The sequence below is a fragment of the Medicago sativa genome, chromosome 1 (assembly GCF_051527215.1).
Source record: "Medicago sativa cultivar Bolivia chromosome 1, Bolivia_mono, whole genome shotgun sequence".
Taxonomy (NCBI): Eukaryota; Viridiplantae; Streptophyta; class Magnoliopsida; order Fabales; family Fabaceae; genus Medicago; species Medicago sativa.
This window is the reverse complement of record NC_140749.1, coordinates 2,137,788-2,159,359: the sequence shown is the minus strand read 5'-3', so window position 1 is coordinate 2,159,359 and position 21,572 is coordinate 2,137,788. Positions and strand designations below refer to the sequence as shown.

The following is a 21,572-nucleotide window of genomic DNA, read 5'->3' as shown; positions in this document are numbered from 1 at the left end:
CTAAAACTATTGATATTAATGAGCTCGTTTGCTATTCTGATTCCTTACTTAGTATAAATCTAATAAAAAAGTCCATTTATGAAGTACCATGTTCATGCTATTTTGATTCAAGATATAAAAAATTTGATCGAGCAAAGTAATATCACTATTTTCTACACTATTCGAGAAGGGAACAAGAGTGCGGATTTTATGACCATACCTAAAACTCTATCAAATGTGGATCTTCTTACCCATTCTTCTTCGAAAATTGCTGTTGACACATTTGGTTTGGCTGAGAAAGATATATAAAAGACGAAAATGCCCCTCGGTAGTTAACTGTCGAGGAAAAAGTGAACCGGCGGCAGTTAACTGTTGAGATAAAATTCAAATTCCCTATTAAAGTTTTAAAGATGATAAATCTATTTAAATTACATTTTTATTAGATTCTGATTATCTTTGTATTTAACTTGTGTATTTGAGTGTTCTATTTAGTCACAGGTTAAACTTCAAAAGCTCGCAATAATCGTTTATTTGTGTTCCCGTAACAACACAACATGTGAAAGCCAAAACTTTCTCTCACATGTGTACAAAAAGAAGGAAAGAAAAGAAGAAGGTTGCTTGGCATATTAAAGGATAAGAACAAGTCAAGTAACACATCATTTTTGGACAAATATGCAATACTCCCTCCGTCCCGGAATAACTGACTCATTTTCTAAAATAAAGTGTCCCAAAATAACTGACCCATTTCAATTTTCAATACAACTTTCATCATTCTCAATACAATATAACACTAAATAATACTACTTTTATCATTCCCAATACAATATATTTCACTTTCCCCTTTATTTATACATTTTTCTTAATATGTGTGAAAAACAAAATTGTGTCAATTAAATTGGGACGGAGGTAATATATGTTTGTGGCAATATGAACGGACCAATGATATTGAAACAACACACTTGCCTTGCATGGAATACAAGAAACATGGTTTTAGTTTGTCTACAAAACCACCTCATGTCTAATCTATTAAGAAAAGAAAGTACATACAATTACAAAGTATTACAAGCCATGCTTTTAGCCGTAAATGGTAAGGGGAAGAAAGATTGCTAGCTTGCATCCAATTCTACACGTGGACCAATAAGGAAGCAACACATCACATGGTATTGAAATAGCACATGGTTTTGCATTGGCAGTAAAGGTTATAGGGGTGTTCGCGGTGCGGTTTGGTTCGGTTTTGAGCATAAAAGTCATCCAAACCGCGAGATAATAAAACATGCGGTTTGGTTTGGTTCGGTTGATTTTTAAAAATTCAACCAAACCAAACCAAACCAATGCGGTTTGGATTGGTTCAGTTTGTGCGGTTTATCGCGAGAAAAAAAAATTACATTAACTCTAATATTGCCAACTTGTTACAAAGTAAACATATGACATTTTATTTTGCTGTTTATATGATAAAATATTAGGTAAAACTTATATCAAAATAGGTAAAATTAAGAATAAACATAAGCATGAAACAAATTATTGGGAAGAAAGAGGAACAAATTCATCACCGGAAATGAATTAAAAGAGATGAAAAGGAATTAGAATCGAACCTCATGGTGCAACAATGGAAAAATCGAATCAAAAGAGATTATTCTTGGGCTATGTAATTGGGGCTAGTACATGTTTAAGTAATATTCATTATTCTTGCGGTTTGGTTTAGTTTGGTTCGGTTCCTAAGATGCAAACCGCAAACCGAACCGAACCGCGCGGTTCAGTACAAAAATCATCCGAATTCATCCGAACCAAATGCGGTTTTGTGCGGTTTTGGTTTGGATTGGTTTGGTTTGCGGTTTTTCTATTGGGTTGGTTCGGTTTTGAACACCCCTAAAAGGTTATTACCACAAATTGCTAGCTGCATTGTGAATTCACACGTAGGAACGCGCCTCACATGGGAAAGGGGAGAAAGCAATTTGTTTTGAGCAATTGATGCCTATAAATACACATGCAGTGAGCAAGGGAAGAGCACCGAATTTTTGAGAAAGCAAAGCAATATACACTCAAGCAAAAATACACAAAGCTCTCTCTTTTTATTTCCAGTGAACTAAAAATTGCTCTTTTGTTCTTGAGCTATTTTTAGTAAAGCACTACTCAATTTTATTTGATATTTGGTCCAAGTAAGAATTTATTTCTTATTGGGTTGTAAAGCTTGTTGGTAACAAGTGTGTAAAAAACAAGGGTTAAATCACTCGTTTGTAGGGATAGATCAGGTAGATCTAGTAAGGGTGATTTGTACTCGTTTGTTTTTTGGTTGTAAAAGCAAAGGTAGATTTACTCGTTTGCAGGAAAGATCAATCGAATCTAGCAAGGGTAAAAGTTACTCATTTGTGTAAAAAGAAGACAAAAGAGGAGTTGTGGTTAACGTTACTTAACACAACTACCTAGTGGATAATCTCACAGGATTGTGGGGACTGGACTAACCCATATTGAGTGAACCAGGATATTTCTTGTGTGTGATTTTCTTTTCCCTATCTCTTTTATTTTTGTCTCACACACTTCACAATATTATCCTTTTTATTAATTAACATACTAACCTAATCCAAGTATATATATAATTGAGAAGATTTTTATATACATGTCACAATTCAAACCCCCCTTTCTTGTGAAAATATTTTACTTCATTAACTACCGAGATAAACCTCGACAGTTAACTGCTGATGCGTGTTGAACATAAACAGAAACAGAAACACAAACATATCAGTTTCAAAACTTCTCCCAACTTCTCTCAAACTCTCTCCAATTCTCACCAAAGCCATTTTCGCGAATTGCAAGCAAATCAACCACATATTATGTTTGTGTTTTTAACACATTACAGGATCAGAAGCAGAAGCTTCTGCCTCTGCAATAACATCAGGACGCATCGGCAGTTAACTGCCGCGGAAAAATGAAACCGGCGACAGTTAACTTGGTAGTTAACTGCAGCCGGTTTCATTTTTCCTCGACAGTTAACTACCCAGGGACATTTACGTCTTTTACTCGTGTTTCTAAGCATAACAAGATATGTCAACAACAATTTTCTTCTTGTTCTAGGAGATATTCTCTCCTCAAAATTGACGCAGCAGCAACTTTTTATTTGGGGAATGATTTTTTTTGTTTATTTTTTTTCCTGTCTCCCTTTTTTTTTTTTTTTGTTTCGATTAACTTTCTTAAAAAAAACAAACTTTCGCAAAGATCTTTTTTTTTTTTGAAAGAAACTTTCACAAAAATCATTGAAAAACAATGTTGACACAACACTAAAAAAACAAGGGTTAATTAAGTTTTTAGTCCCTATAAATATTCACAGTTTTGTTTTTAGTCCCTATAAAATAAAATCAAACTTTTTAGTCCCTGTGACACTTTCCTTAAGCATTTTAGGGACTAAAAATGTTGATGGAAAAATTTTATAGGGACTAAAAATACTGATGAAAAATTTTATAAGGACTAAAAAGTGTGATTTTATTTTGTAGGGACTAAAAACAAAATTCTGAATATTTATAGGAACCATTTACTTAATTAACCCAAAAAACAATAAAATTAAATAAGGACTATAATTAGAAGTTCCCATTTTGACCAAATTTATTTTGTTCTTAAAGATCCGCATGCAAATAACATTGGCGAGTGTGTGAAATTGAAGATAAGAAGAAGAAAAATGCACTTGAGCGAGAATGAAGGAATTGAGGGGAAGAGCTTCGTAGTGACCGGTGGACTTGGATTCGTAGGATCTGCTCTCTGCTTGGAACTCATAAGAAGAGGTGCTCAACAGGTTCGTGCCTTTGACCTCCGCCAATCTTCTCCTTGGTCTCATCTTCTTAAACTCAAGGGAGTCAACTGCATACAAGGTTCCTTTCATTTCTTTATTTCATTCCATTTCGGATCTGATCTTACTATTTATCTATATATTAAATTCAGCACATACGACCCTGAACACTGACACATCAACACCGTTAATAATATGAATTATATGTCACCGACACATGTTGGACACCCTGTTGTTGATGAGAGGTATTTATTTGTTTAACTGAGTCCTGTCTCTGTTAATTTTGTTTAAGGGGATGTTACCCGCAAAGAGGATGTTGAAAGGGTACTCCGTGGTGCTGACTGCGTATTCCACGTTGCTGCCTTTGGGATGTCAGGAAAAGAGATGCTGCAATTTGGTCGAGTTGATGAAGTCAATATAAACGGGACATGCCATATACTCGACGCTTGCATTGACCTTGGTATCAAAAGGCTTGTTTATTGTAGCACATACAATGTTGTCTTTGGCGGTCAAAAAATACTTAACGGAAATGAGGCTTTGCCGTATTTCCCAATTGATAGCCACGTTGATCCATACAGCCGCAGTAAATCAATTGCTGAACAGTTGGTTCTAAAGAATAATGCCCGCACTCTCAAGTAATTACTTTTACTCTTACTATCATTAATCTATGCTCTATCAAAATTAAGGCTCTCTTTGGTTGTTTGGTGGGAATGAGAGATAAATCTTTCACCAAGTTTTTGTAGAGAATGATAAATGAATAAGTATGATTAGTGAGAGTTTATAACAACATAGAAAGAGTACTCGTTAGTATACATACAGATCTTTGTCTCCTCTTAAGAAAGAGTAAGCATTACAATCAAAGTGAAATTAAAATGTGGGATACAGGTGGAGATAAATGGGATCTGTTTGAAGTTCCTAATCTCTTTTGATGAACCATGTTTCTAGTTCTTCTTTTCATGGACAAGGAAATGATGAGACTGACATTCTTAAAGTTTGATATTTACAGTCATACTTAGGTTTTGTGTCGTTGATTGTTGAACGATTTACATATCATTGCTTGCTTATTTTTTGTTTCTATATTTCATACAAATTGGTCATGTCTAATATCATTTATTTATTTATATATTTTAAAATTTATGTTAATCTACTGCCTAACCTTTTTCATCCTCTCAAGAAATGACACCAGGAATCATCTATACACTTGTGCTGTTCGTCCAGCTGCAATCTATGGACCGGGGGAAGACAGGCACCTTCCAAGGATCATAACCATGGCAAGGTTAGGTCTGCTTCTGTTCAGAATTGGTGACAAAACTGTAAAGTCAGATTGGGTTTTTGTTGATAACCTTGTCCTTGCTCTTATAATGGCAAGTATGGGACTTTTGGATGACAACAATGACAAAGGAAAACAACCTATAGCTGCTGGCCAGGCATACTTTATATGTGACGGTGATGGTTTCTCTTTGCTAATGTCTCTATTGTTAGAATTTCTAGAAGCAACCACTGACTCTTCTTTTGTTCAGGTTCACCTGTCAATTCTTTTGAATTCCTCCAACCTCTACTCAGGAGTTTGGATTATGAACTACCAAAAAGATCTTTAACTCTTGAACATGCTCTTGTTCTTGCGAAGATTTGCCAGGGTGTTTATACGATCTTATATCCATTGCTTAATCGGTGGTGGCTCCCTCAACCATTCATCCTCCTTCCGAGTGAAGCACTCAAGGTCAGTACTTCTCTCTCATTCTACCTGACTGAATAGTTGGAGACTTATATGTAGGCCTAGAAATATGTTAGGCACTTTAAGACTTTCAATGATCTCTTTGGACGATCATATCACATGGTATTTAGAGCTCAAATCCTAGAGCTTGGTGCAGACTTTTGTTCTTGCATCTTTTGGAAATTTCAGCGTCTTGTTCACCTTTTAATTGTTTAATTTGATCCAGTTTTTGTATTTAATGTATCTGTTAGTTTATACATATAGCTTAAGCTCAATGGAATGACATGCTTTTAAAATTAGGATCAACAATTTTGATCCAAGTTGCTAGAAGCACCTTCTAATTTCTTATCGTCTTGAGAGGTATGCCTACTGTCTTTTTCAAGTAAGGCTTGACCTGAAAGCCTAATAAAATTTTTATTTTGTAAAAAGAACTTTTATCTTGTTTTGATATATTTGTAGATCAATATATTTAAATCTTTTCCACCCTTATCTGTTTGCCCTTCTCAACTTGTATGCTTGAAATAAATAAACACCGGAACATATATGGATTACCTTTATACAACTGCATTCAAGAAAATCCTTCCTTTTATGTTCGAACCCCTTTAGATGAGAATGCAAGGAGCAAGCATTCTGACTGATTGGTGAATGACATGCATGTTTGATATTCGACAGGTGGGAGTGACTCACTATTTCTCTTATCTTAAAGCCAAAGAGGAGCTTGGCTATGTTCCCATGGTGACCTCGCGAGAGGGGATGGATTCTACCATATCTTACTGGAAACAGAGGAAAAGGCAAACTCTGGATGGGCCTACCATCTATACTTGGCTATTTTGTGTCGTTGGAATGACCTCACTATTCTGTGCTGGTTTCCTTCCAGACATGGGGATTATGTTTCTTCTCAGAGCTATATGTCTATTCGTCTTTCGATCAATGTGGATGACAAGGCTGGTATTCATTATAGCAACAGCTGTGCACGTCATTGAGGCCATTTATGCTTGGTACCTGGCTAAAAGGGTGGATCCTGTCAATGCAAGAGGCTGGTTTTGGCAAACATTTGCTCTGGGATTCTTTTCATTGCGTTTTCTGTTGAAAAGAGCAAGGGAATAAGTAAGAGCTTTACAACGTTCTTTTTTGAGAAGACATCCCTTCTCTTGTACCATAGTTAATGTTAAGAAATGAATTCTCGTTAAAAAAAACGAATTCTCTTTCCCGTCAATTTCATGGCAACTTGTAATAAACTATATTCGAACCCGCTTATATAAATTTATCAGTGGTTGTAATAACAAAAATAAAAGAAAAAAATTACAAAACAGAAGAAACAAACATGTTAAGCTGAATTCAGCCTTACATGTTTTTTCCTAAAAAAAGAATGAACTCATCGTGGTTGTAACAAATAGGCTAAACTGTTATGGAAAAGATAGTTCTATTTCTGTGATGTGCAAAATGTAATTCCCAATTTTTGGAGCTTTAAAGATAGAATTTCTAATTTTAAATGCATAATAATTTTAAACTTAGTTACTTTGATTCACCTTTATAAAACATCTTTTCCAAAACCAACAGTGGGATTAATATGCAACACTCTCAAAGTATGATGCGTCTATAACAATATATAAAGATTATAGAGATTTTAGACTGTCTTTTTTATTCTCTCAATTATGCATTTAAACAAATTTGTCTATGAAAATGTTATATAGTTAGTGTCATTGAAAATGATAAAAATTTATATTATATTTGTTATATTGTTGGTGAATTGAAAAAGATAAACATAATTTGTTACAATTTGAAAGTCACAAATATATGGTATATCTATAATTTTAATCAAAATTTCATAAAAAATATTGATAATAATAGATTATGGATTAATGCAACAAAAAGAACAAACAAAGTAGCATAAGAGTAGTTGTCTAAACTCTAGTATTTAAAATCAAGAACCTAATTTAAAGAACCAATTTCATATCTTACATCTTGCTCACTGGTCAAATTTAATCATCATCTACAAAAAAATAGGCTTAATTACATAAATGATCCCTTAACTTATTTGTTGTTTTCGATTTGGTCCCTTAATTCTAAAATTTTCCCGTTTGGTCCCTCAAATATGTTCCGTCAATCAACTTAGTCCGAGTCTGTTAACTTTAATCGTAAATGTGTAAAATGGATCACCATTGTATGTTGTCTATCGTGGACCTTTTAAAAAATTTAACTTTAACCATTTGATCTTTTATTTTAAAAGGGAGCCGTTGGATAATGCAGGTTTATTATATCTTATTGTGCATCACCAACATCTAATTTTTTCTTATATTTCTTCATCATCTTCATTTTTCTTCTTCATTTTCATCATAATCATCATACATATTCATCATCTTCGTCTTTAAACCCAGAAAAACAAAAATCAAACACCCAAATTCATTTGTTAATAAACCCTGATAATATTCCTTTTTTCTTCTCTCTCTAAAATTTCTTCTTCTTCGGTCTCCACTTTCCTCTTCTCTCATCAAATATCGTTTGGAGTTTTAGTCTAAGGCTCTGATTAGGTCGAGTCAGTGTCTTTTAGTTATGTTGGACTTGTTATGTTATTTGAGATTGTACTTATTGTTGAGATTGGAGAATTTCTGTTGATGTATTTGATCATGGCATGTGTATTGATGGAGATATATGTTGGAGATTTTTGGTATGATTATATCCGCTGATGAAATATTATGTATATATGCATGACTGTTGATGTTTGTGAGACGTAGCGTCTATTTCTTGAATATTTGTTATATTCGCGTGTTTTATCGCTTTAATAGAAATAAGGCGTTACAAGTTGCCTCATCAAAACCACAAAATTTCCTCCAGATCCATGTTCCTTCTCTGTTCATAAACCCGTATTCCCAAATCGCAATAATCCCAATGACGAATTACTTCTGTGTTCCTCCAGATCTGTGTTCCTTCAGTTCAAGTTATAGTCTGTTCCAGTTCTCATCACTCTCTCTTCTTCATACACGAATTGATGTTCCAGTTCCCATGTCTAAAACTGTTCCAGAAGAAGAAATTAGGAACAAGAAGAATAAATTGAGCTTTTTTAATGTAAAAATTGAATTTTTATGTGTTGTTGATTCAGAAGAGTATTTTGAGAGATGTTGTTACTGATTTGTCTTTGATTATCTTGCTAAAGCAAAGATTTTGGTGATTAAAGATGTGGAGATAACAAATTATTGCTCTTGTTTCTCTTTTCGTCTAACTTTTTAATCAACAGTTCAAACTTTTCATTGTCACCATTTATAACTTTCAGTATCACTCTTTGTCTCGAGATGGATTTGAGATTTTATTTTGATTTTGGCTGAAAAAGATGTTTCGATTTTCGTTCTATCAACCACGACTCCAGAAAAAATCTTGCTGACAATGATTCTTTCATGGAATAATTTAGATGTAAGGCAGATCTTTGATTTGGGGAAAAAAGGGAAAATGAAGTGACACTTTCAAGAAACGTTGAAAAAAATTGGAGTTCTTATGATAGGGGTGAAGTGAAGAGTTTAGTTGTAGATGAATGTTAAGAAGATGTATAATTTGTTTTTTCTAGTTGTTTTCTTTTGTTGAATCTGTCAAAAATAAAATAAAATAATAAATGAACACATGTTGATGATGAAGAAGACCAGGTAGGAAGATGAAGAATATAATAAAAATAATCATGTGTTGATGGTTCACTATTGGATATAATGGACTTGCAATCAAATGGTTAAAATCATATCAGAAATATTAAACATTTATGTAGCATATTTGAAGGACCAAACGGAAAAATTTTAGAATTAAGGGACCAAATTGAAAACAACAAATAAGTTAAGGACCATTTATGTAGTTAAGCCAAAAAAATAATATCTAAATTAGTCTCACATTCTGAAAATTAATTGTTCTCAAATCTCAAGAGTAATTTGATACATTTTTCTATGACAATTTTTATTCTCTCAAATTGAAAATATTGAAATATAATATTAAAATTGAGTGGCTTGTCTCAAACTAAGAAAGGAGCTATGGTGTGGCTTCAACTTCAATCAGTGACGTGTCCTTCCTCTTCTTCATCTTGTTTCGTTAGTGGCTCTAGTCGCTGCTCCCTCTCCTCTGTAAACTGCTTTGCCCCAAAACCCAGAACACAACATCTCATCTGCAATGCTTCATGGCAAGAGCTTGCTGGAGTTTTACTATTCTCAGCGATTCCTTTCACTGCTGTCAAAGCTATAGCTAACAGTCCATTAGGGGAGTCACTTCAAAGAAAAATGGAAGAGACTAAGCAACTTGCTGTACAAAACTCCTCTAAATTCAAGGCTCAGGCTGCCAAGGCCAGAAAACAGAGGTAGTGACCGATTTCAATTATTTTTATTCTCATTGCTGCTGCTGCTGCATCAATGAATTGTGCTCATTCCTATCATTCCTTAAACATTTTCAGCTTTTGGTATGGACAAGGTCGGCCTCGTTGGCTTGGCCCTATTTCGTATGATGGCTACCCATCATATCTCATTGGGGAACTGCCTGGGGATTATGGCTTTGACATTGCTGGCCTTGCCAAGGATCCAGTGGAACTGCAGAAATATTTCAAGTACCACCCAAGCCATTATGGTTATGTTATGTTATTATTATTGCTTCTTGAATTTTTCATTTAAATAGTTAAATAGTTAACTTGTCCTTTCATTTAATTTACCATTAAGCTTTGAGATATTGCATGCTCGCTGGGCTATGCTTGCATCTGTTGGTGCTCTCATTCCTGAGTTATTAGACCTATTGGGAGTCTTTCACTTTGTTGAACCTGTTTGGTGGCGCGTTGGTTATTCCAAGCTCCAGGTTAGCATGTTCTATCTCTCTTATCTATTTGTTCACCTTTATCTTACACAAGTTTGTTCAATTAATAATATAATTACAGTCCATTTTCCACTAATTAGAAAGGGAAAATTGTGTCTTGTTTAACAATTTCAGAAAGCTACAAATGCTCTATGACATTGCTAGTTTGCAAATGAGTATTCCCATGCTGATCCTGAAAAGTGTCATGGGAGTTCAAAAATTAATTGTAGTTTTTCACTTCTTGTGTCTTGTAGTAGTTTGTTTGATCATATTGTTGTTTTTATCTCTCATTTCATCGACAATAGGGTAGCATTCATTGTAAAAGTTTACCGGCATGAATAAGGAATTTTTTTAATGATTATGGGAGATGCAAATATAACATGGCAACCTTTCTTTCTCATTACAAGATGATCTCATGTTCTTAAGAAAAAGAAAATCTATACGCTAAGAACATAGATGCCAAATATCATCAGGGAAATATGTCTTTGTCCGCCTACCACTGCATAGCTAACTGATAAGAGTTTATAAAGAGAATTGATAGGCTCATAAGGTGAGGAGTGCCTCTCTTTATAACTAACTGACAAGAGTTTATAAAGAGAATTGATAGGCTCAATAGGGTAGCATTCATTGTAAAAGTTTACCGGCATGAATTTGGTCATCTCCCTTTTTTTAATGATTATGGGAGATACAAATATAACATGGCAACCTTTCTTTCTCATTACAAGATGATCTCATGTTCTTAAGAAAAAAGAAAATCTATACGCTAAGAACATAGATGCCAAATATCATCGGGGAAATATGTCTTTGTCCGCCTACCACTGCATAACTAACTGATAAGAGTTTATAAAGAGAATTGATAGGCTCATAAGGTGAGGAGTGCCTCTCTTTATAAACTCATATCAAGAGTCCTATATTTCCAATGTGGGACTTGGGTTTTTTCCAATATTTGTCAACGGTACTACGACCATTTGAAGAAATTAAGAAAATAGTAATCAGTTTTGATTATCAATTGTGTGCTTTGTTATGGGCAGCATTTTGAACACAACATCTTAGCAAACATAATAAGTTTTCAAACCTGTTATATGGTGGGGAAAAAGGGTCAAAGTGTCTTTGCTAACGATATTCAAAAGTTCGACAACACTACATAGAATTGGCCACTCTTAAATAATATTACCGTGATATGCTTTCGTATGTTTCTAAGAAGCTATTCAGTTCACTTCTGGTCCCACTCTAAGTCTTATAAAGAGGTTGTTTGCTCCTCCCAGGTATGTGTACTGTTCACCAATACTGTTATCCTGTCGAAATTGTCACTAACTTGAGTGTCAAAGTGTATCTTATCGAAATTCTCACAAACTTGAGTATCAAAGTGTATCTTATCGAAATTCTCACTAACTTGAATTTAAAGTGTATTTTGGTATTCACCCTTGTGGACATCTGTATTCCTGTGTGTAAGGCGACCTCCTAACCAACAGATGTTCAAACCCCGATTCCCTGAGAGTGCAGTTTTCTGATTGACTTTGATGCTTGTATCAAGCTTAAGCTACAAGGGGAGTGCCACAATATTAGAATTATTTGGTTATTACTCTTATTGTTAAATGTTAAGGGGCTAATGGACTTGGGCTTATAGTACTAGCACTTAACCAAGTTATTAGATAAATAGGGATGCTAAAGGTTAGTGTTTTGTTTCACATTACATCTTTCATTATACTTTCAGCATACTGAACCGTCTTTCTCTCTTGTCCTTTCCCTTATCCCTATACCAATAATTCTTTGGCACTTTCTTTTCCATTATTGCACTTTATTAATTGAAACTAGTTGATAAATTTTTACCTGCATGAGAATAAATTTAGCTCAGGCTGATGTTGTATACTTTTTTACGAAGCAAATAAACTGGTGAGTTGTAATAATGCAATTGACACTTATTACTTATGAGTCTTCCAATTTCTGACAGGGGGATACTCTAGATTACCTTGGCATCCCAGGCCTTCACTTAGCTGGAAGCCAGGGAGTGGTTGTGATTGCTATTTGCCAAGTACTCCTTATGGTAATGCTTGTATCCATTATCCACCTTGTCCTGTGAGCTCTGCTAATATTATTTATATCTTGTGACACTTGTCTTCCAGTACTCTTTGAGCCCATATGATGTTAGTGATGATGTGGCGTAGCACTACTAATTATTAGATTTTTAACTTAGTGGTATTGGATGTATTGGGACCTTTCGATTCTACAAATCGAACATTTCTCATGGCTTTTAATCCTTCGTAGGTGTTCTCTTGAAATTAAAGAAGTTAATTTGCTTTCATAACTCATTTGTTTGGGCTAAAATAAAAAGTTTCAGTAGTTGGAGCTGCTTAACCATAAATTTGTTTCTTTTGGACAGTCATTTGCGTCTGCAGATGGATTAGCTACTGTTACTACTAATTTGGGATTCTTATCATAAAACAGGTTGGACCAGAATACGCCAGATATTGTGGGATTGAAGCACTGGAGCCTCTAGGAATATATCTGCCTGGTGATATAAACTACCCTGGAGGAGCATTGTTTGATCCCTTAAATCTGTCCAAAGATCCTGAAGCTTTTGAAGAGCTGAAAGTGAAAGAAATAAAAAATGGACGCTTGGCAATGATGGCTTGGTTAGGTTTCTTCACACAAGCGGCACTGACGGGTAAAGGTCCTGTACAAAACATTGTGGATCATATCTCCGATCCTTTCCACAACAACTTGCTTGGGTCACTCAATTCAATGAAATTACACTAGGATCTTATCTTATACTCTCTCTGATTCTAAATATAAGAGACAATGTAGGATCAAAACAGAAAGACGATTTTGCATTGATGCATTAGAGGCGTGGCATGGCTGTTGTGCAGGTTTTGGCGTGTGACAGTAGGATAGCACCTGAAGTAATAGCTGTAATAAGTGGAGTACTTAATTTCAATGCCAGTTTTAAGAAATGTGTGATTTTATTGTTGCGCAAGGGAGTTTTGTGAGGAGTCCTTCATTTGTTGAAGGTCTGTTTTTGTTCCGTTTTTGTGACCTTATCATTCCTCTAATTAACAACAGGCCTTCCAAACAAACAATTAAGTTACTTTCTGAATTCTGATCGAGCAAACTATTAATGTTGTTTGCTAAAGTCAAATCACTAGCTTATAACAATATTGTAAAAAAAAAGAAGCTTATAGTACACAACTTATAGTGAATAACTATAATTTTTTGAGGGGGCCAAAGAATTATAATATTTTACAAATGACTAATTTAGTACAAATGACTAATTTAGCAATGGTAAAATTTGCGTATTCGTATTTAGTATGATAGTCCATTGGTGTCAAGGAGAGTTGATCCGTGTCCTTTTCTTCACTTAAGCACTCCCTTAACCACTGAACTACTAGTAATATTATGTTATATCGGAGATTTCGTATACATACACACACCGTTCACCATTTTAATGAATTCAAACATATATATACCTATAAAAAAAGGAACTTTTTTTTTGGGTGGCCTGGCCTTCCCAGTTCCTACCTTGCTCTGCCTCTGGTTTGGTGTAGTTATTCTCTCACGAGCTTATAACATTTTATAGTATATAGTGTAGCATTTTTTTCTCGTCTTTACCTTAATTGTTTAAATTAAAATATTGTTATTGTACGATAAACTTAAACACGAGTCTCTTTCACACCACTGTGGATTGTGTTAACGTTTTATGGGTTGTGCTTTGATTTTATGTTTAAATATAAATTTAGTCCCTTTTTTATTTGAAGGAAAATATGAATTTAGTCCCTATATACCCAATTTTTGTTTTTAGTCATTGTAGAAATACAAATATACTATTTTTGTTTTTGCTCCTTGCAATTTGCTTTAGTCCATGAAAAACTTGTTCATATTAAGATATGTACAAATTTCAATATGAACCAGTTATCGTACAAAAAATATTATATACTTGTTTGATTTATAGAATATCTATTGTTGAGTTTTACCCCTCAAAACAAAATTGTTGAGTTTTAGTTTTTTTATTAATACTTATTAATTACAGCAAAAAATACTTATTAATTTGATTGTATTTTTATTTTTTTACTATTTCATATGTTTATAATGTAATTGATACTTTTGTAAAAGAAAAACATGATTGATATTTGTTAGTCCATACTATATTTTATGCTATATATGTTGATGTTATTCAGTCAGCAATAGTATGTTATTCGACATGATATAATGTGTTAAAAATTATATGAACATATCCAATTCAAACCGCATTTAATTGGATGAGATAAAAAAACTGAAAGTTATCCAAATCAAATCACATATTATTTTAATTGTTAGATCTGACGACTTTTTGTCTTAAAATCAATCTAGACCAAACCACAAATACCCCTAAAGAGTCTCTGGCTTCTCGACCCTCATGGTTACAACTTACAAGTTCAAGATAATAACTAAGGTGAGACTCCAATTGAAATATATGTCTTCAGCCGTATTTAACTTATTGTTTACTGCTTTTGCATTTGGTTCAACTGGTGCCTCAACAACACTTGTCTTTGCCTCTCTCTAAGCAAGGTCCGTTGAGTGCTCTATACCTTATTTGTTTTATGCTTCTCCCAAGATTATTAAGTCCTTAGCAAGGAAGTAAATAGTTACCTTAGTAGTGGAAACAATATGATTGGTTGACATTGTTAGGGAGTACTGAATTTGAGTACTGCCGCTAAGTCCTACATCAACCAATTTCTTAAGTTGGTTCACATGTAAGTTCAGCATTGAAGCAAACTTCAAATTCCCTGTTGCTAAGCACTCCCAAGTCCCAAGAAGTGTACTAGCAATTGCTACAAGGAGAAATTCTTGCATGATCTCTCACCTAACACATTATTCTTACACCCAACCAATTGAAACATGACACGTCATTAATTCTTTTAAAAGCAAATAATTTTTTTTGAAAGTGGTTGCTCTTTCTCTCCTCTGCATTAATAAACCGCCAGACACCATTACATTAGAGCCCCACAGATTGTGGTCTGTGATATCGATTTCTAGCAATCTATGAAATGGTGATAACATTTTTAATCCAATTTTACCTTTATTTAAAAACAACACTATGAAATAAAATTTAACATGAGCTAACTTATTATGGCATATGTCAACCATTTTGCGATGTTTGACGCCGATTGCATATAATGAATCCAATAAAACTCAATGCCCTGTAATTGCATTATTTTAATAGAATGGCACCTACAAAGCAGAGCTTGGAGAACAGGGGTGACGACCACTCTACGAATACACCACCATGGTAGAAATACTCTTTACAACACTCACTCTTTTATTAAATGAAATCAATGTAGATCCCACACTTTAAAATAGGCCGCACATAAAGTGGTAAGACCCACATAAATATAACCCAACAAGAGAGTAAGTGTTAGAGAGAGTGTTGAAAACGGTGTTTCTAGCAATCCTCAATTTACAATTATGAAAATAGATTGATAGAGTGATTCCATTTGCTTCCACTAAGATTGAAGTGGAAGACAATTGGGAGTATGAAATGGAATGAGATAGAATGAATGGCATTAGTTTCCATTCCATTCTATCATTTTTTTTAATCCAATGGAGCATAGTAACATAACATTATATTTCATTCTACTTCATTCCATTTCATACCACCAATCTAAAGATACCCAATACAACAAAAGTTGTATGTACTCAGTTGTTGAAATATAAGTTAAGGGAGTAGAGGTTGCGTAAGATCAGAACAAAAGCAGGAGATTCACTAGCCCTTGCTAAAGCCAAACGTTTGCATCCACTTAAAAGTCAAAACATTAATTTCGACACTGCTTGAAGAAAACAAGGGACTACATTCATGGATCAATAAGATCCGGTCAAACACGGGGGACAGAGTCGGTTATATCTAGGTTAGATCATTCCATCTATTAGACAACTCCAAGTAAAGAGTTTCTTTCCTTTCTTTCTTTCCTTCTTTTTTTGGCGGTTTTTTAAATATAAAAAGGAAACTGCAAATTAATACATATATATAACAGACAATCTGTTCAGCATTGATTACCCAAGTCATGACAAATCATATTCCCTTTCTTTCTCGCAAGCTTCTGCCCCTTCTATAGTCAACCTCTGCATCGGAGCATGATAACCCCATTTGATATTTCCTGCAGATTCTGGATGATCCCATTTTTGAGAATATATCTTCATCATCCATGAGAGTATGATTATCAGGCGTACTTAATCCAGAGCTGTTGCTACAATATCCCGGTGATTTATGATCTGACATGTGCAAGAAAGAAACATATTTAAGGATAAAATTGGAATAGATTAAAAAATTATTTTATAAAAGATAAAATGGCACTTATTTTAGATTTTTTTTTTTTTTTACTATAAACTACTCTTATTTTGAAAGAGAGGGAGCATCAGAGAAAGTTTGTCAAAAACTTCTTTATCCATTAAAAGTAACTACAACATACCAAGGCTCTAGTTATTGAGATGATATTATAAATAATATTGCAAAAAAATTGTAATTAATTTGAAGTTGCTCTTCTCTATGGTCTTGTTTATTTATTTTTAAATGCTTTGATTTTTATTTTTTTTGAATTTCCACAATTTCTCAAGATGTAATAAAACAAATCAAATTCAAATCCGTTTTTACAGCATACCTTCATATCCATCACATACAGGAATTTGATTCTTTGCTTGCTTGCCAACTGGACTCGCGTCTAATCGAAGGCATTTTAGATTCTGCAAACCCACCTGAGTCTCATGAGCTTTGAATTCTTTCATCAATGAAGGCTCTATGTTTTCTTCCATCATTGATTTGCCAGAGGTCAAGGGCATCATGGTAAACGAGTCGTCCATTACATCAGAAATCTCCACGTATTGACTGGTGGTTATAATCTCATCTGCACTGAAACCAAAGGATGCCCGGTAAGCTTCTATTTCTTCCACATCTTGCTTAGGACTTCTAGAAGGCCTACTCTGATGTCCATTTCCACCCGTAGATTGAGCATCCGAGTCTTTTGAAACACTTAATCTGCCACCATTATGAGGGAATGGAGGATTTTGGTCCAAATAGAATTGTGCATAGGTAGCAGGGCAAAAGAAATTTGTATCCTGTGATGCCATAGTAACATCATTAGTGTCGTGCCCAGAAACCCTCCCAGACCCAGTCCTCTGATATTTTCCATTTTCAGGATACAGTGATGAATCCCACTGTGGGCGAAACTCCCGCTCAGGGAAAGAGGTTGACAGACAGTCACCAGAGTTCCTTGATATTGGAGATATAAGGCTACTGGCAGGACTTCCAGGGTAGAGCGAATATGTAGTTTGAAGATCATTTGCAGTGATGTAGTTACCCTTGCCACCATTTTTGAGATTTGCTGAGGATGTTAGAAAGTGAGCAAAAGGTACATCTGGGGAAGAGGGAGTTGTTAAGTGAGCCAACTCTGGGGGAGGAGTGAGAGGAGCAGTAGATGGTTCGGTAGTGAAATTTGAGAAGACTGGAGGAGACACCAGCTGTGTTTCATGAGCATATGGTCCAGTCGCATACATCGTATTTGAAGGACCGCCAGGTGAGTTTGCAGATAATGACAAAAAACAACTTGGTGACTGTGCAGTTGAAGGAAGGGCAGAATGTGTAAAGGATGCTGGTGAAGAAGGTGGAGCTAAGAGAGAAGGAGCTATGCCTGTGACTTGATTGGTCAACCCAGCCACTTGGGGCCCATTTGGTTGACTGGCTGATCCATTATTATCAGGAATACGAGATGCAGGTACAATGCGTTTCCCACCTTTCTGTGAACTGAAACAAGAAAATGCACCCAAACAACCTCCCCATCTTTTTCTCTGTCAATGCAAGTCAAGAAAGGGTATTAATAACATGTAAATCTGAAAGAAACAATTACTAGTCTAAGTTTATTAAAGAAACAATTTCATCTGAAAATAATTTTTTTTTTCTTCTGAAATTTTAAGCTTTTTTAGGGATTTTTTTCTTCTGAAATTTATGTTTTTAACAGCCTCTCAAACATCTTTCTACCTATTAACTGTTCCAAACATATGGCTAAATACTTCATTTAAATTGTTATTTGTTATACTTACCGCATCTACTAGTCATGCCAAGATAAAAGCTACTCACTGTGTTTTAGGATCTAAGTTTTGGTCCACATGCAATTTTCTACGAAAATAGTTGAAGAGATTAATATGTGTAGGTCTAATATAGAGCCAATCACAAACCCGAAGAAAAGAGAAAGATTGTATAAGTATTAGGAAGTCAACGGCTAACGTAACACCCCGTCGAATCTTCATTGGATGAATCATTGATAAATTAAAATTAAAAACTTATTTATTACAAAATTAAATGACCTGGTGTCTCTTTGACTGCTTGATTCTAGTAATCTCAACTCAACCCTTAACCTACATGGACCAATTTGACTGAAGATTTTCTTGTTTTGTATTTTCCCCCCAGTTATTAATTTACTCTCCTAGTCACCATCAGCTTCTTGACATTTGTAAATCTAAAACTCCAAGGCAAAGTCTTTCATTTAAAAATTGCACTTAATATATTTACACAATTGACATGTTACACAATCAAGATTCTCAGACTTCTCACAACAATGCTTTTTATCTACTAGGTGTCATATAGCTCATTCATTTTTATTGTTATAACATGTTAGGATATAGTGTAATGGCTATACTATATCCCAACATAATGGAACAGTTTTCCTGTGGAACAACCAGTTTAAAATTTGATGAGAAATTGGGTGCACCCTCTCACGTTGGAGAAATTTCTCATGATACATTTGAAAGGTTTTGGTTGGAAAAGACAGGATATTATATGGTAATGGAAGTTTATTCTCAATTCCGGCAATGCTTTTTATTCTCAACAAGGACATTCAGAAAAAACAGACTTATTCAATTAGATTTGGCTTCTGAGTTTTAAGTGTTGATATGTACCCCAAGGCTGGTTTGTTTTGTCGCCAATATATTTCTGGGAGAAATGAGATATTTTTGCTAACTGGTATTCTGTTCCCAACTAATACAGTGCTCCATTCAAAAAAAATTAATAAAATCCTATTGTTCCGCTGATACTATGCAAAGCATGAGCCTATTTAATTTCCATAAAACATTCAATCCAGGTACTAAGAATTACACTGAATGAAATCTTTGAAATTTGTAAGTTAATATAAACAAGAAAAGCAAAAGAGGCACAATAGATGAGCAGGATATTTTGTAACAGTTATACTAGTTGTTGTAACGTGACTGAAAACGGCCTCTTGTTTATGTTAGCATTATGTTGCGAGTAGAAATAAAGCCGTCAACCTTGCCAAATCGAAAATGTTAAATAGAAGGAATCTGGAAAAGAGTAAGTTGGGTTTCTTGATTTCAATAACAAAAGATTGAGTTGAAAATCACGAGACAGTATGGTATGGATCTAACCATATTATGTTAATCACTTACTAAAAAATTGAAATTATATAGACTTTTTGTATACATACATACAGGAAAATAAAGAATTACCAAAGTAGAAAGCAACGAAAGGTTATTTATGGTAAGCAATAAATAAATAAATGCAATTATCGTTGATTGATGTGAGATCTGAGCAAAATTGGTGGTTATGTAGTAACTAGAGAGGTCAGATCTAAGAGAAATAAATAATGCAGAAAGTATAATTACGAAATTAAAGCTATAAAAATGAGTGAGATCGAGATAGATATAGTTACCCTTTCATTTTGTGGAAATCGATTTTGTTCGGACCCCATGGGCGACTTGTTGCTGTTACACTCAACTCAACTCAACTCAACTCAGGTAAAGCTACAACTAAGAGTTAGTGAGATCGTTTGTTTGTTCTTTCTCGCAGCATTTCTTCTTCTTCTTCTTCTTCTTCTTCTTCTTATTCACTGACACCACATAGACTCACTTTTTGATGTGAACTCAAGAGAGGATGAGTAAGGAAGGAAGGAAAGGAATATCAATTAATTTAATTTAACTTAATTATTGCTAACAAAACAATCAAAGAAAAGGAAAGGAGAGACAAAGAAAGACAAAAGCGATAAAGATTGGAGTGCGACCAAGATAGATACAGATAAAGTCACACACACCGGGACGCCCGCTGTATACTTTTTACTATATTAATATACCTTTTTTTTCCTTTCTTTTAAGTAAAAATAATCGCTAATAATTGATTATTATTTTTTTAGTTAATTAAGTAAATGATTTTTCCTGACCAAAAAAAAGTAAATGATTTTTATAAATATTCATAATTTTATTTTCAATCACACAAAAATTTTTATTTCTCGTAAAATTTTGCATCAGCATTTTTGTAAAATTTTTCATAAGTACTTCTAGTCATTTTAAAAAATTTCGGTCAACATTTTTGGTCCATAAATTTTTTTAGGCACTATAAACAATTTTTTTAATATTCCCACGAGCTTAACTTAGGACAAAGCATAATATATATGCAAAGTCTGGGGTTTCAAACCCCGGACACCACAAAAGAAAACAATTTTTTTAATATTTATAACGATCATTTACTTGATTAACCTTTTTTAATATTGTAATCCTTATTTATTAATTTTGTTACGTCTGCAGCAACTTAACCTAATTTTTTCCCGCTCATTTGCTTTATTAGGTTTGCAATTATTTAACCTAACAAATTCCATCTAAAAAAATGCAATGCACACCAATTTCATTCTTATCCGCTTGCCTTTTTTTTTTAAGAAAATATTTTCTACCATATCAATGATCTTACGGGTTAAAAATTATTTATTGGTCTCTATTATAATCGAGAAAACTTGTGCGACGCACGGGTCAAAAGTCTAGTTAATTATTATTGCGAGATACTCTACCCATAACAAGATGTATTTGTAAAAAAAAAAAATAATCCAAAGCATAACTACACACATTCCATTTTTTTAAGAAGCACACATTCCACATTTTAACGCAATATTAATTATCTTTTTATTTTATTTTTAGACTTTAATTAATATTAATTTCAACACTTCTAATGTGATATCTTCCATTTTAAATTTTCCTTATAAAAAACTTCCATTTTAAATTTATGATAATGATGAATGCACCAATACATAAGAATACATAAAATTATTCTCTCTCTCTCTCTCTCTCTCTCTCTCTCTCTCTCTCTCTCTCTCTCTCTCTCTTATACATACAAGAATACTTAAAATTATTTTTTCTCTCTCTCTTTTACTTATACATTTTTATTAATACGTGTAAAATGATCAAATAATTCATTCATTATGGGACAGAGGGAGTAGAGAGTTTATAAGAAGAATCTTATTTGGACAATTCTCAATCAAATTTTATTTATTTCGA

General features: G+C 33.9%; 3 protein-coding genes across 5 annotated transcripts; 2 read left to right on the top strand and 1 right to left on the bottom strand.

The window, feature by feature from the left end:
* The first annotated feature begins 1,985 nt into the window (after window positions 1–1,985).
* On the top strand, window positions 1,986–6,912 carry LOC146951662 (NAD(P)-binding Rossmann-fold superfamily protein). 3 transcript variants are annotated; one of them, XM_085753931.1, is made up of 6 exons: window positions 1,986–2,135; window positions 3,591–3,836; window positions 4,047–4,389; window positions 4,929–5,200; window positions 5,275–5,474; window positions 6,141–6,912. In XM_085753931.1, exons 2-6 carry the CDS (start codon window positions 3,647–3,649, stop codon window positions 6,573–6,575), a joined length of 1,440 nt encoding a protein of 479 aa, XP_085610057.1. In that variant the 5' UTR covers window positions 1,986–2,135; window positions 3,591–3,646; the 3' UTR covers window positions 6,576–6,912. The 3 variants fall into 3 exon arrangements, with proteins under 3 accessions (XP_085610057.1, XP_085610056.1, XP_085610053.1); XM_085753930.1 differs by having other exon boundaries at window positions 1,986–2,228; XM_085753927.1 differs by having other exon boundaries at window positions 1,986–2,467.
* A 2,551-nt stretch (window positions 6,913–9,463) lies between these two features.
* LOC146951661 (Chlorophyll A-B binding family protein) lies at window positions 9,464–13,251 on the top strand. The gene is made up of 5 exons (XM_085753951.1): window positions 9,464–9,795; window positions 9,889–10,038; window positions 10,148–10,280; window positions 12,229–12,321; window positions 12,723–13,251. Exons 1-5 carry the CDS (start codon window positions 9,476–9,478, stop codon window positions 13,032–13,034), a joined length of 1,008 nt encoding a protein of 335 aa, XP_085610077.1. The 5' UTR covers window positions 9,464–9,475; the 3' UTR covers window positions 13,035–13,251.
* Window positions 13,252–16,205: 2,954 nt separating this feature from the next.
* Window positions 16,206–20,294, bottom strand: LOC146951660 (hydroxyproline-rich glycoprotein family protein). Its single transcript, XM_085753941.1, has 3 exons — window positions 19,964–20,294; window positions 16,907–18,089; window positions 16,206–16,520 (listed from the first exon to the last, which is right to left on the bottom strand). The coding sequence occupies exons 1-3, from the start codon at window positions 20,000–20,002 to the stop codon at window positions 16,321–16,323; spliced, it is 1,422 nt and encodes a 473-aa protein (XP_085610067.1). The 5' UTR covers window positions 20,003–20,294; the 3' UTR covers window positions 16,206–16,320.
* Window positions 20,295–21,572: the final 1,278 nt, after the last annotated feature.